The 15,073-nt window shown below is 41.8% G+C and overlaps 1 protein-coding gene across 7 annotated transcripts in view; it reads right to left on the bottom strand.

Moving 5' to 3' along the window:
* Nucleotides 1-26: 26 nt before the first annotated feature.
* LOC102226128 (CDK5 regulatory subunit-associated protein 2) overlaps nucleotides 27-15,073 on the bottom strand; it is a 36,250-nt gene continuing 21,203 nt past the window's right edge. For 3 of the 7 annotated variants that reach the window (XM_023338718.1, XM_023338721.1, XM_023338722.1), the window contains 24 exons: nucleotides 14,880-15,023; nucleotides 14,258-14,362; nucleotides 12,914-13,104; nucleotides 12,490-12,823; nucleotides 10,836-12,381; nucleotides 10,334-10,438; nucleotides 9,803-9,951; nucleotides 8,874-9,268; nucleotides 8,543-8,775; nucleotides 8,206-8,257; nucleotides 6,804-6,976; nucleotides 5,965-6,315; nucleotides 4,783-4,908; nucleotides 4,568-4,684; nucleotides 4,300-4,489; nucleotides 3,868-3,986; nucleotides 3,452-3,664; nucleotides 2,611-2,697; nucleotides 2,268-2,539; nucleotides 2,041-2,190; nucleotides 1,818-1,956; nucleotides 1,226-1,272; nucleotides 1,070-1,124; nucleotides 27-478 (listed from right to left, as the gene is read on the bottom strand). In XM_023338718.1, coding sequence (XP_023194486.1) covers nucleotides 351-478; nucleotides 1,070-1,124; nucleotides 1,226-1,272; nucleotides 1,818-1,956; nucleotides 2,041-2,190; nucleotides 2,268-2,539; nucleotides 2,611-2,697; nucleotides 3,452-3,664; nucleotides 3,868-3,986; nucleotides 4,300-4,489; nucleotides 4,568-4,684; nucleotides 4,783-4,908; nucleotides 5,965-6,315; nucleotides 6,804-6,976; nucleotides 8,206-8,257; nucleotides 8,543-8,775; nucleotides 8,874-9,268; nucleotides 9,803-9,951; nucleotides 10,334-10,438; nucleotides 10,836-12,381; nucleotides 12,490-12,823; nucleotides 12,914-13,104; nucleotides 14,258-14,362; nucleotides 14,880-15,023 — 5,421 coding nt within the window. In that variant the 3' untranslated portion in view covers nucleotides 27-350. The remainder of the gene's footprint in view (nucleotides 479-1,069; nucleotides 1,125-1,225; nucleotides 1,273-1,817; nucleotides 1,957-2,040; nucleotides 2,191-2,267; nucleotides 2,540-2,610; nucleotides 2,698-3,451; nucleotides 3,665-3,867; nucleotides 3,987-4,299; nucleotides 4,490-4,567; nucleotides 4,685-4,782; nucleotides 4,909-5,964; nucleotides 6,316-6,803; nucleotides 6,977-8,205; nucleotides 8,258-8,542; nucleotides 8,776-8,873; nucleotides 9,269-9,802; nucleotides 9,952-10,333; nucleotides 10,439-10,835; nucleotides 12,382-12,489; nucleotides 12,824-12,913; nucleotides 13,105-14,257; nucleotides 14,363-14,879; nucleotides 15,024-15,073) is intronic. The other 4 variants (XM_023338720.1, XM_023338719.1, XM_023338724.1 and 1 more) reach the window with 4 other exon arrangements.

The following is a 15,073-nucleotide window of genomic DNA, read 5'->3' as shown; positions in this document are numbered from 1 at the left end:
CCTTTAAATCAAACAGACTTCCTGGATTCATCATCATGATACTTTTTACTGCATTTGAACATATTTGTCTCACAGTAGCTCCTACACAAGCTAAAACAGTAGTAAAATACTTTCGTCATATAAAAAATGATAAAGGAAAATATTTTTGCTGCATTGCATGGATGGCTATTTACACAGGCATCGTTTTTAAAATAAACTTTTACAGCTTTAGTACCACAATTAAAATAAAGGCAAAAGTTGTGCAATTCAGGTATAAAAAGGCTTGGATTTATGGGGGACAAGGTGACGGTTTTACAGCGGGACATGAAGGCTGGGTAACGTCGGGTTGAAACGAAGGAGCTCCGTTGGGTTCAGTCGCTGCAGCGCGAAGAGGCAGCGCTGTTTCCACCCGATAAATCAGAGTCTCTGTCTGCAGTCAGACTGGAAATAGGAAAACTTCTCTGCTCAGCCTCCACTACTGCACACCGACTGGAACCTCCTGGAGCACACATATGAAATAGTGAGTTAAGGGACGGGAAAACCCCCCTGAGAAAATCAAACTTTTGGTTGCAAACATGCAAGACAAGTTCCAGAATCATGCTAATCCAAGAAAAAAAAAAGTACATGGTGACTTACCGTGATGGGAAATATAATTTTGCCTTTTTAAAACACAAGCTGTGTTTTTATGGTGCTATTGTGTTTTACATCTTAGCTAGGTAACAAAACTAGATTTATTATTTTAATGCTTTCACTTTTTGTCACGCTACAAACTTTAATGTAGTATTTGATGTGAAAGACCAGCATAAAGTTCTCTTATTCTGAAAGGAGCATGCTTTTTATAGTAAGCTAAATAAAAATGTCCACAAATGGATTCCCTGTTTAGCCAACAAAATGAACACTTAATATTTTTGATTTATGAACAACTTTTCCATCTACTTCATACTCAAACGCTGTCTGGTGTTGGTCTACAACATCCTAATAAAACACATTAAAGTCTGTAGTTACAACTACGTTTCCAATTTGCTTCCACCTCATGCGAGAGCTCATGAAACTCATGCAAAGTCTCGGCCTGCAACCCAACCGCACTGACCTGCACCTGCTTCTCCAGACGGGCTTTTCTGCCCAAAGAGGGTGCAGTAATTTGTCTAATGTTGCGTCACAGAAAGGACAAAGAAGAAGGATTCACTGAAGGACAATTTACCGCCGAGGACGAAAAACCAGAGAAAACTGCAGAGTGTGAACTCACCTCTAAATTCCCCCGAGCTTTCTTCAACACTCCATGAGTCAGAGACACTGGAAGACAGTGGAAGGGTTTTAATGGTGAACTAACGGTTTGTAATAAGTTGGCCTTGTAAAATAAAAAATATTGAGCTAATTGTCAACTAATTTAATCATCGATTAATCGTAAACCGATTTATACACTCTAAAAAAGGCCATTTTCTGAAAGTTAAACACAGAAAAAATAAATCAAGGCTTTACAAAAATATATACATCTTGCATTTAAGGTTAAAAAAAAAATTAATCTAAGCTACACTAGTGTTATCAGTTAATCCAAAAAGTAATAAGCAGGTTAATTCTACACTATTATTATTTAGTCTAGGAGAAGGGGCTGAGCTTTGCAATAAAATGTTTATTTTATCTAAAAAAAGAATCCAATTACTTATTTACATTTCTAATACTATATAAAAACAGCTTAAATGAAAGATCTGCAGAATGTCAAAAATGTTTTATTTCATAAAAATAATGAATAGAATTACTGACTAATAGAATAATCCTTAATTTGGGCCCTAAAAAGTACATTTGCTGTGAAACTTGTAAAATAGTTTATAACGTCCTACATTGGTCAATGATGACTCTCTCCATCCCCTCTTTGAGCTGGTTGGTGGTCCGCAGGCGCTTCACGGCTCCGCTCAGCATCCTCTCCTGCTGAGATAATCTGTTCTTCAGTCTGGCGATCTCGTTCTTCAGCAGCTCATCCTGATTCGGAGGAGAGCAGAGGAGGTTCGGGTCTTCAGAAGCTTCATTAGTGAGAGGGTTCACGGCGTGTGAGCTGGTTCCCACCTGCTGGCTGCCGGCGCTGCCCCCTGCTGTGCTGGCAGCCGGCAGAGAGACCCTCCATAGCAGCTTGAGCAGCCGGCCGGCCTCCTCCAGCACCTGCTGCATGGTGTTGCTGCTGCTGGATAAACTCTTCAAATGCTGGTTTTCTCTCATCTAAATACAGAAAACCAAACTGCTGGTCTCATCGTATCATTCCTAAAGAAGCTTCAGCACGACGGCGCGGTCGCTACCTGGTTGTCAGAGCCCTGCTGTCTGAGCGCGTGCAGACACTCGTGCAGCTGTGCGTCCATGCTCCGTGACAGCTTCCTCCCCTCTGAGATCTGCTTGCGGAGGGCGTTGTAGTCCTCGATCAAACCCAGGACGTGGCGCCCGTTGCGGGTGGCCCACATCCGGTGGCCCGGGACCAACCGGGAAGGAGCGCCGGAGACGCTCCGTTCGGAGCTGCTGCAGACGGAGTCGGCGTCGTTCTCCGACTGAGCCTGATGTTTCACTTCTGAGGAGACTGAAACAACAGCGATGGGTTCGATTGGAGTGTTATGGAGAATTATGCCAACGCCGAGCAGGCTGTCTCACCATGATAGACACTGGTTTGCTCGTGGGTCCGGAAGGATCGAAGCAGAGGATCACAGCCTTCCCGACCCGGCGGCCGGCCTGCTTCATCTACAACACACGCAGAAAACTGGAGTTTTCATGTCCTATTTCCTGTGTGTTTATATTAGGGCTGGGCAATAAATAGGCCTAAAAATAAAATCTGTGATATTTTCATACTAGAAAAAATAGGAGAAAATAAAATAAAACAATTGCGAGAATAAAGTCATAATCTTATGACTTTATTCTCATAATTTTTTTTTCTAAATATAACCCTAAGACTCTGTTGTGCAGATCTGACTTGATTCTTTTGAAAAAAAAAAAAGAATCTGTCAGTCTGTGTGTCTCTTTCTTCAAGAGCTACCAATAACTTGATGCTCATGTGTTAAAAGATTAAACATTTCCTTATCTGTGAAACTTATCCCAAAATATAATTTTACAAGACGCTCAACATTCCTCATTTTAATTTTTTAGCTTTTTGTGTTCATAAAATTACTTCCTTGTTTTCTTAATTTCATGACTTTGTTCCGATAATATTAACGCCTTATTCAACTTTATTGTCATACAACTTCAATTAATTAAAATAAAATCTTATTCTGGTCCAAATATTCTGGCATAGACTTGACTTCAATTCAAAGTCCAAATAAATAGAAGCTGTAAGACACAGTTTTGAGGCAAGATGATGGGCTAACATCACAGTGAACTATGGAAACCCGAAGGGTGCATTGGCGACAAATTTGTTTTTAGAAAAACCCAGCTTCAAAAACTAAAAATCGATTCATCGCCCGGCCCTAACTTATTTAATTTTTAATTTATTTAATTTTACCTGGAGACGACAGCAGGTAGTTGATGTTGATGGTCTCAGAGTGACCGGGTCCTCTGAGCAGCTGCTCCTCCAGTCTCTGCCGCAGCGCCGTGTTGGTCTGGATGCTCCTCTCCAGCTGCAGCCGCAGGTGTCTGATCTCGGACAGGAGCTCTCCCAGGTTCATCGAGCCAGACGACGACATGGGGACAGGATGCGGCGCCTCCTGACGGCGTTCTGACAGGAAAACAAAGATAAACACCTCAAGTGTTACAGAGAACCACAAGAAGAGCAAGCTGCACTGCATGAGGAAGGTTAAAAGTTGCGACAGACTACATGTTGACCCGATACGTTAACTACTGATATCTTAAAAAGTCAAGTGTGTGTTACTTTGATTTCTTCAAAGAATGTAATGAATCTGGGCGATTGGTACAGGTTACCATGCTGGCTGGAGTCGTTCTTGATGTTTTCATAAATCTGCAGCTCCACTCGCAGCGACTGCAGCAGCTGCTGGGAGTCGGACAGCTGCTGCCTCTGGAGCTTCACCTCACACTGCAACCTGGAATAAAAAAACTAGGAATGAGTCTCAATACTTTGATTCAACTATGAATGTAAATATGCATGGATTAACCTCAGAGGATGTATTTTATATAGTTTATATATAAAAGGAGTGGTAACTGGACTGAAAAGCCAAACACTCAGGAGTGATAAGTGGCAGAAAGGGAGAGGAGATCTAAAAGTAAACCCAATTCCTGGTTTTGGGTTGCAGTCTCACTGACGTCTATCAGTAGCCCTGGGGTCAGGAGGTCACGCACCATCACTAAGCTCACACACACGACAGTTTTAAATGGCTCAAGTGTGTTAGTGCTGACCTTCGCAGCTCCTCTCTGCTGGCCTGCAGGGAGTTCTGCAGCAGCGCGTTCTCCTGGCTGCCCTGCTCCAGCGTCTCCTGCAGTCTGAGGTTTTCCTTCCGCAGAACTTCACTGTCCTTCCTGCTCTGCTCCAGCTTGGCTGTCCGCCGCGCCAGAGTCTCACGCAGCTTCTCGTTCTCCTTCTGCTTGTCTAAAAGCAAACAGAGGCGTTTTGTAAAGGAGCCTTTGGGACTAAAAGAAGGAATCAACAACTCGAAAGCAAATTTACCTCGAGATCCCACGTTGAGCTGCTCTTTTAGCACTTGATTTTGTTCCCAAAGGAAGCGAACTTCATTAACCAGCTGACCCTGCTCCTCGCTGCCCTGGATAAAAATGTTTGTGGCTGCTAAAAAATACAAAAAAAACCCAGGAGAGAAACACATTTAGAAAGATCTCTGCTGTGGGAATCAGCGATGAACCGGGGCTGCAGTGGGCTTTACGTACCTGGGTCTTTCTCCACCTCGGCCAACTTCCTCTCCAGCTGTTCTCTCAGGAGGTCGTTAGTGCGAATGCTTTCCTCCAGTCGTTGGCGTAACGCTCTGATCTCTTGGAGATGTTCAGCCAGCAGGTCTAACAAACACGGACACATCGGCTAAATTAGAAGGAGATTCTCCAAGCTAAGAGAACTCCCACTGATGTTCGTTGTTCTTTTATTGAACTGTTCTTCTGGTCAGTGTAATGAGTTCATGTGGAAATACTAAAGTGTACATGTAAACATAGGGCTAACCTTGAAAAGCACATGCAGTTTGTTTGTTTTGGACTTTTACAGGATCCCGCAAAACTACATTTGTAGAGTCCTTGTAGTTTGTTTGTTTGTTTGTTTCAGCTGTAATTATTATAATTTAACAGTTGGAATTTGAGGGGACTTTTGGTGAATATTTGTTGTATGCTTTCATTTTCAAAACTGATGCAGAATTACTTAAGTCTTAGCTGAAAATAGGTTTGCTGCAATCTTTCAAGCAAGAAAAGACAGGAGAGAAATCAGTTCAATTTCCCTTGATTTGCTTTGGTGCTGATTTGCATGAAAAAAAAACAGTATTTTACCTCCTAGTCAATAAATGCACATAAAATCACTTATTTGCACTTTTCAGAACTTAAATAAAAATCAGATTGAATCGAGAGAATCTCGCCATTTCTTCTGTTGGATTAAATTCTTCTACCTCCATCTAAACAACCTGAAGCACATTTATTATCTTTTAAGTGTAAAAAATGCTTAAACTAAAAATTTTAACTGGTCAAAATCTAAACCGACAGGTCGGTTTGATCACTACAAAGTATGTACTATAAATTTATGGGCATATAATTTAAACCTTCACAATAAAGTGAACATTTGCATTAGGAAAACAGTTCCTGCACAAATGTTTTGCTAGTATTCATTTGCATAAATCAGCATTTGACTCATGGTGATGTACAACTTCTCCAAATATTTGCTATTTGTTGGACTCTCTGTTTGAAAATCTTTATTAAAAGTTATACCATGTGGAAAACAACAGCTAACTCTTACAGGTGGCATTATCTGGCTTTGCATTTTGCTCAACAATTTATAAAAGTAGAGTACATTTTCTGTTTTCATTACTTTAATGAAAAGTTCATCTAATTATTCTACTGATACTGCCTCATATTTACCTGAATTCATAGTGCGAGGCTGTTCTCCGCCTTCTCCTTGTGAGCCGATGTCTCCACCTTGTTCATGCATTCCTGTTTGAGGCTCTGCGGCTTCCTGATCCGGGCCTGGCTCCTGCTCTTGGTGATGCCGGCTGGGCTGCGCCAAAATGGAGCAGTGCAGGTCCAGCTCGCTGCGTAAGGTGGCGTTGAGCTCCTCGTTGCTCCTCAGCTGCTCCTGCAGCCGCCGGTTCTCCATCTGCAGACGCTGCAGACTGCTGGAAGCATCTCTGGAGAAAGGAGACGCACCTTTCTCCAGAGCGCCTCCTGCAGGACAGACGGCTGCTCCCGAGTTCTCAGGAGAGTGCTGCTGGCCTGAACAGAAACAGGAGGATGTAGTTAATCAACCAACTTCAGTTAAAAATGTCCTGAACTAATATTTCTGTACACTTTGACCCAGCTTCCAGAGACGTCTACAGGGTGTTCGTAAAACGCTTTGTTTTATTTTGCTCCTTTTTTTTTCCAAGAGGGAAGCACAATTTGAGGACCGAACCAGATAGGTGCCACTGAATAATGCAACTTTGAGAGGCGGTGGACTGAAACTGGACACCAGCATCCAGCACGCCTCAGTGGGACAGAATGGACCCGAGTGGAAAATAATTGCCATTACAGGCAGAAACTAGATGGAGAGGAGGACTGAAGTGATCATACATGACATTACACAAGACATGAAGTGGAGACGCATGCATTTTTGATCACTTGCATTATATCTCTCCAACCACTCTGACACCAAAGACTACACCTCACACCTACAATTATCTCCAAGATTTAAAGGTTGTTTAATATTTCACGAGGAAACTCACTGCGCGCTCTACTGCCGCCTTGTGTGGTGCTGCTGCTGTGGCAGGAGGAAATCGTCACGTCTGAGCGGCTCAGGTCGGACTGGGAACTGCGATGGCTGCTGGGAGTCTGACCGTGGATCTGACTCTGGAGGCTCTGGATGAGTCGATTCTTCTCCTGCAACTCCTTAGCCAGTCTAGAAGTAATCAAGTCAAATTCAGTGTGTGAGTGTTGGCTCTTTTGTAAAAGTTCATACACTTAGAACTTCTTCATATTTTTGTTACATTACAACCACCTTCATTTTATGAACTGTGCCTAAGGTTCACACTGACTCAATCATTTTGTAGTTAAGGTATTTGTAAATGCTTTGACTAATATCAAGTTGTGTTTTAGTTCTATTTTTACCTGTATGGGTATGTTCGCTCATTGTTAAATTGTCTTTTAATTGGGTTTTGACATCTGCACTTGTATGATTTGTAATTGTCGGTGTCCGGATGCCGTTCTTGGCCAGGTCTCTCTTGAAAAAGATTTTTACTCTCAATGAGACATACCAGGCAAAATAAGGGTTGACAACTTGACAAAATATGAAAATGCGGCGCAAAAAAAAAAAAAAGGCACTCAAAAATAGAGAGAGAAATCAGGAGACAGTGGAAGACTATATAATGATCCTAACAAGAAGGTTTTTAGTTGATATTTGGAGGAAAACACACAGCTGGAAATCACCACAGCAACCATCATGCTGTGCGTCTGACTGAAACCAACTCACAGGTCCAGTTGCTCTCTAGTGCATTCAGCCAGGCTGAGGTTTTGCTGGACCAGAAGCCTGATGTGCTGCTGCAGCAGCTCTCTCTCAACGTCTAGCTCCAGACGCAGATAATCTATGTCCTGCTGGATTCTACACAGGCTGTCATGGGGATCGATCCCGCTCTCGTCGTTAGAGAGAGGTACCTGTTGATGCTCCTCAAGGCTGTTGTTTTAGTAACGGGTTAATTTTCATCACACTGAGGAAAAATTTTAAATACTTGAACAGCTGTGAAAAAGTTTTTAACTCCCTGGAAAAGCTAAATAATTACAATACTGATCTAATTGTGAACATCAGCTAAGGTGGTGTGGCCTCTTCAGCTTGGCTTGAAACACTTTCATCAGATATGAGTGGCAGTTTCAGCTTCACCTGGTTCAAATTTTGTCAATAAAATCTTCTATTAAGAACATTTTGGTATACAATTATTAATCCAAGAAAAAAAATAAATAAATAAACGACAGATTAGTAGAAAGTATGCAAAATGCTGGATACTCATTTAATTTCTCAAATCCAACCTTACATGCCCATTGAATCCTATTACTTCAAATATACAAGTTTTAAATGTTACTAGCATGTTAGTTATATTTGGCGTTTTTAGATGGCATGATAAATATGTAGCGTACCTGCGAGACAGTTCTAAAGCTGCAACATCCTCACTAACCGGATGAGATTCTTCTGGAGGACAGAAAAAGGAAAACATTTGTTATGAACAAGTTTGTCTACATCAGAAGTAAATATCTGTTTGTGCTGGCTTCTAATGATTTTTTTTTGTTGCTTTTAGACACATAACGGCACAATAATTATGAAAAATAACTCAGTCGTAACTTTTTATAACTCATGGATATTTTTTTCAGTACTGACTCCCAAGTACAAGGTCACAATGTAAATTGTTCATTGTATTCCCCCTACAACGCAAACTGTAGAGCAGATATTTTCTTAGACAGTAACAGCAGTGGCCACCTTTGTCCAGCCGGCCGTCCAGCTTGTCCAGAAGGTTCAGACTCTTGTTCAGCTGTTCCTTCACCACCTCCCCCATGTAGTGGTCCACTTCTCCAGAGTGCAGCAGGTCTTTGAACACCTTGCTCAGCTCCTCCAGCTGGCGGCGCTGCAACACTCCCAGCCTGCGGCTCTCCTTGATTTGCTCCCTCAGCTGTGACAACTCTCTGGCCTGAGACTTCACCAGAGAATCAAGCCTGTCAAGTGGTAAAAACATGACAAATTTGTTTACGACGTTTAAGCTTTGATCAATAAATAGAGTATATTTTGCCGAAACAGCGCAATGAGCTGTTACCTAGCAGGTGACGTTGAGCGGCTGCGGGTTTGCTGCAGCTGTTCGTTTGTGCTCCGGTTCAGTGTTCTCTCTTTCCACAGGTCAATATTCACAACACCGGCTCTGTCCGTAGCAGACTGGTTTTCAGCCTCCTTTTTCCCACTCGGCTGCCCGACCCTTTCTTGACTGCAGTCCACTTTGTGTGCGCCGTCTTTCTCCCTGACAGTGAGCGGATCTGAGGTGTTTGCAGCCACGTCACTGGAGAGGGAGTTTCTGTGCAGGAGGCTTTGCATTTGTAGGATGACCTTTGCCTGGTTTTCTAGGTGGGCTTTCAACTCTCTTACTTGTGCCTGAAGCTGCAGAGGGTCCTCTGAAGCCCCGAACTCATCATACATCTGTAAGTTTTTCAGGCTAACCTACATAGACACAGTGGGTGGTAGATAAAAGCTTAACTCAGCAGATTAATTCACTGAGAATATGTTACAACCTAAAATAATCAACGAGTGACATCAAGACTAGGGCATTAATACTAGAATAAAATCATTGTTTTGCCATAAGAAAGGAGAATTAAGTTGTAAGTTTATGAGAACTATATGAACAAAAAAAATTTAAAATGTGGAATGTTGAACATCTTGTGAAGTTATTATTTGGTATACATTTTACAGATGAGGAAATACTTCATATTTTAACACATTATTGTCAATAGCTTTCTATTCTTTAAAAAGAAAAAACTATTAAAATCGGAAATCAGACCTGGTATGAAAAAAATAAAAATGTCTGATTTTATTTTTAAGCCACATCGCCCAGTCCTAATCAAAACAGACGGTGCTAGGCTAATGCTAGTGTCTGCAACTATTGGACTGGCACTTGAACTTAAATATCCTGACCAAGGCAATCAGTAGAATTTAATCATGTTTCATTGTTATAATAGCCAACATCAAAATGCCTACTTTGGCTGAGCTGAGAGCCGGGGAACTTGGGTAAGGAGTGCTGGAGTTTGAGTCCAAGTTTTCAGTGGAGGAGAAGGTGGCATGTTCATTTTTCAAGAGTGAAGGCAGGCTGGACGCACTGCAGCTAGGGTTCACCCCCAAATCTAGATCTGTGAAACAGAAATACAGACATTTAAAAAAGGGACACCTTCACATTCAAAGTAATTAATCATTTGATATGCAGCTAGACTTAATCAAGGCAAGAAATCAAATTGAGAGGTTAATAAGTGCTTGAAAGACATCCCGAACCTCAGAGTGAAACATGCAAGAACCAATCAGTGAAACATTTTACTTTAAGGGAGCTGGGGGAGAGTGCAGAAGAAATCCAAAGTTAAAACCAGAAAAAAAAGACTTTGTGTGTTATGAGACCCAAACTGAAAAACACTTTGCTTTTCCATCCTCATGCGCACAGATAGTGAAAGAATCTACCCACATGTGAGATTAGTGTCCACGCAGCAGACAACATGCAGAGTCTGCCTATAGACTGTCTACCTGTGCTACTGCTCTCTTCCCTATCGTTCTCACTCTTGCCACTGGTTTCGTAACCCAGGTCCTGCAAATCCACCTGCACGCTTTTGTGTCCCTGCTCAGGAGCTGCTATTGGAAGCAATATATTTCATGTTAGCCATAAATCCTTGAAAGCACAGGGAAGATGGAGTATTAGGGCCATACTAGGAAAAACAACAATACGGTCATACAATTATGATAATATAGTCATACTATAACTATGACTTTATTATGGTAATTTTATGACTTTGTTCTTGTACGAGTTTATTCCTGTAATCTTATGACTTTATTCTTGTACGAGTTTATTCCTGTAATCTTATGACTTTATTCTTGTACGAGTTTATTCCTGTAATCTTATGACTTTATTCTTGTACGAGTTTATTCCTGTAATCTTATGACTTTTTTCTTGCATTTTTATTTCGTGTGGTCCTGATACTCCATCGTACTTACAGAATCAGAACATTCAATTCAACATAAGATATCTAACCTTTTCTTATAGTTTCTGTAGAGGATGTACTGGTAAGAGCAGTGGCCAGTTTCTCCTCCAGGTTTTTGTATGCTTTCTTTTTCTCCCTCAGAGCCTTATGTAACGTCTCCAGTTGGAGCTTAACATCTGGTGGTAATCCCTTGTCATCGTGTTCGACCCCGCGGACCTTGCCCTCTCTTCTGTGACCTCTCTCTTGCTGCGCGGAGGCCTGGAGGTCATTTACTCTTTGAGAGTAATCACTGAGAACCTTGTGAAGGTGACAGAGATCCTGATAGAGCTTCAGCCCTTTTGTTTCTGATGAGGCAAAGGACAGATTGCTGCTGCTTCTCCTTCCGTGCTCTCCAGATTCAGTCAGTTTGCTTCTCTCTTGAAGCGCTCTCTGAAGATTGTCGAAATCTTTCTGGAGGTCGGCGTATAGTTCTGATTTATCAGAGGTCGGGGAGGCTGTGTTTTTACAGTGGCCGGCTAACGAGGAAACAGCAGCCTCTGTTGCACTGAAGCACCTCAGTACAACGCTAAACATTTCTTGGTTTAAATCAGGATTATGACAACCTCTCTTTGCACCTTGGTCATCCCTTGACTCATCATCTTCAAGCAACTCTGTCGTTCCACCTCTTTGTCTCCAGGTGGGGCCATTTAAATGAGAACCGTCACGCTGTGCAGCTTCATTTGCAGCCCTTAATTGCTCCTGGAGCTCTGCGTTTAGCTTACTTTGTTCTAAAAGGGCTTTTTGCAAAGAGTCTGCATGCTGCTGCAACTCAAGCACAGAGTTCTCAGTTTGGCCGCTGGCTTGATTTGGGCTATCTCTGTGCGAGTGTGTGTGAACCTCATGCAAAGCACCCTCTATCCATGAAGAGAGACCATCCGTTTCAGGTTCCTGATCTTGGCTCTGAGAAGAGGCGACGGCTTTCTCTGCCATGCTCAGGAGCTCAATGAGCTGGTTGTTGAGCTCTTCCTTCTCCTGTAGTGATTTCTGCAACTCCATGCATCTACTGTGGAGGTCAACGTCAGAACCCACAGCGCCAGAACAAGGGTGCGGACCAAAGTTGCTCTGGTTGTCCAGACTGCAGGCTGTCAGATAAGCGATGGTGGATTGCGCAGCCTGCAGTGCCACAGTCTGCTGGGCATTCTGTCTCTTCTTTTCCTCCAGTTGAGCATGCAGCTCCTCTAGATCGCTGAGCTGCTCCCTCATCTTATTTATCAGGACCTCCTTTTCCTGGCATTCCTGGTGGAGGAGCTCGAGTTGGGAAAGAAGAGCAGATTCGTTGTGGGTGTGATCCACTGGTGCTCTGGTGTCAAAGCCCCCGTCTGACTCTGCAGGGCTGCAGCTAGTGTGTGAATGTCTGATGGTGGAGGAAGGGGAAGCGCTGGTTTGCAGTGCTGAATCTGAGTTGGTATGCAGCTGCTGGTCAGAACCAGAAACATCTTCCACAGCAGAGTGTTGCTGTGCGTCAGTCTGCATCGGGTCAGAGGTCACAGACTCCCAGCTAGTGCTGCCCTCTGCTCTGAGCCTCACAGGCACAGGGAGGCGAGACTTGACACCAGCCTACGTTGGAAACAACACAAATTAAGCAGATATTAGGAGCACTGCTAGTCAGAGCTAATGAAAAGAATATATTCTGCCTTTATATTTCTAGAATTGCGTAAAACTTGCCCTGTGTCTTGTGACATGCTGCTTTGGAGACTTGTGGTGTGTTTTACTTTGAAGTTTCGGATTCTCATCTGCAGAGCTGACATTAGTGACGGCGGTCTCGCCAGCCGATGCTTTGCTTGATTTCTTTGTAGTTTGCTTTGGTGATTTAAAGACCATGGAAACGAGTTTAGGATTAGACTGAACCATTTCCAAAGTCCTCCTTAATTCAGCCTGCCCGTCGCTGCTGCTCCCTGAGACATCGGCGCTCTCTTTTTCTTTACACTCGGTGGATTTCAGTTCCTTCAGGAGACCCCACAACTTCAGATTTTCTGATCGAAGTCGCTGTAGTTCCTCTCTGCAATTAGCAGCTTATGATTAGCGTGACGTTCAGGTAACGGAATGTGAAAATAATAAGATCTTGACTTGACTAAACTAAAGAACCAACCTTTGATGTTGCATAGAGTTTGACCCTAACCCTGCCAGCTCAGACGTCTGCGCCAAAGCCTCTGTGTTGCTTTCTGCACCATCGTCGTCGTCTCCGCTGTGTGACAGGGTGCTGTCAGAGTGAGCATACTCTCTACCCTGGCTGGACCTGCTGATCATGTTTTCATCACCAAGCAGATTTCTAGGTGCAGTCTAGAAGAAATTGGTAAAAATGGGGCAAACAATTTTCAGAACATTATGTTTAAAATTCCATAAAAAAATAAAAATAAAAAATAAACTTTTACTAAATTAAGGAATGTCATAAATTAGTGTGCCTTTCAACTAAGCCTGCCACAATAAGAAATAAATCTATTAATTGCATGATAAAGTAAAACGAGCTCAATAAAACAAACATGGTTGTTTGTTTTTCCTCTTTCTACCAAAGACAGGATGACAAAAGGCTTCAGTGTGGTGCTTTGGTCTCAACTAGCCACTTTTCTTTGAAGGATTCTCATTTTACAGGGACTTCAATATCCATTTCATTTGTTGTTTCGGTTGTTCATTTTGGATATTAAAAATATGAATTAACATTTAACATTAGTCCCAATGTTAAATATTTGCCAGAAATGAAAGTTTATTGATCTTTGAAAAAAAATGCACTTGTACCATCATATTATTTAAAAATGGTCATCCCACTATCACCTTTTGCAACCTCTAAAAATTTTCCCTGCAGCACATTAAAATCATCCACGTTCCTGCCTCACGCTGCATGTAGCCGGACCACTTACTAATTAGGTAACTTTTGATGACATCAGTTCCCATGGATTTTATTTACGGTAATCTGAATAAAGGGACTGAATGCAAATACTCACTACACTTTTCTGAATTTTTTTGGAAAAAGAATTTGGGTTGAAATAATTATTCGGATTAATTGTGATGAACTGAATAATCGTCAACTAATTTAGTGATCAAATAATCATTTACTGGAGTATACTTCAAATTCACTAAAGGTAAGTTATATTGCATTTTAGGCAATGTCTTATCTTATTTAAAAAGGAATTGATCATTTGGTTATTTTAATGTATTTCTAATATTGCATAGAAAGACTATCCAATGAGGCATTTTTTTGTATCCAAATACTCGATTAACCATTAGAATAATTGATAGGTTAATCAATAAATAACATAATCGATAGCCGCAGCCCTAAAACCATGTTAAATTTTCCTTCTACTTCACAATTATGGACTACTCTGTGTTGGTTCATGTCATAATAAAAATCACGTTTATTTGCATAACTGTGACAAGACAAAAAGTGAATAAAAACCCCAGTGGTAAAAAATAATTTTAAGAGCAGTTAATATCTTACCTTTCTTAAGGTGCTTGTCTCTGTCTGGATCTCTTTATCTTGACCAGGAAGACGTTCCCTTTCAGCATCACACTGTGGCTGCCTCTCACACATCTCCTCGAGCTGCTAGAGTAATGGGATGGGAGGCGAGTGTGACACATATGACTTGGTAAAAGAAAACTTAAAGAGGGAACAGAATCCAGAAAACACTGCACAGCAACAGCAGAATGGCATGATGTGTCTAATGTGGCATGGTGAAGAGAAGCCGTTTCATGGGACACAAAGATAAAAAAACAAAAAAAACAGGGAATGGTTAGGAAAAGGGAGGACAGAAAAAAAGGGCAGCTTCTACTATAAGCAAACAACTACCGTAACTTGTTAGAGAAAATAGACATTCAGCACTACAGACCAAAGAGACATCAGTAACAGGCTGAACAAAGCAGAGGTTAAGATGTAGGTTAGGAGTTCAGAAAGGAGCTAAAAAGGTGGATGTTAGACAATGACTTATGATTCAATCAACTGACTGAACTTTAAACAAACTCTAAATAACAACAATTTTCCATTATCTAGGATTTAATCAAAGACTATAAAAAAAATCCTGTTGAACTCCATGTATTGGGAGCTGTCTTTTATGACCCCTAACCTGTTTGAACCGGCTTCTGCTGGTCAGATCTTTGTCTTCCCTTTCCAAAGCGTCCCGCTCTGACTTCTCCATTTGCGATAATTTGCTCTGGAGCTCATTGTTTAAACTCTGAAGCCCAGCGACATGCTCCTGCAAATCCAACACCTGCAGCATAAAGGGAACTGTTGTCAATTTTTTTTTAATGCATCATTTTG

Source organism: Xiphophorus maculatus, chromosome 8 (assembly GCF_002775205.1).
Source record: "Xiphophorus maculatus strain JP 163 A chromosome 8, X_maculatus-5.0-male, whole genome shotgun sequence".
Taxonomy (NCBI): domain Eukaryota; kingdom Metazoa; phylum Chordata; class Actinopteri; order Cyprinodontiformes; family Poeciliidae; genus Xiphophorus; species Xiphophorus maculatus.
This window is presented reverse-complemented; position numbering and strand designations above follow the sequence as displayed.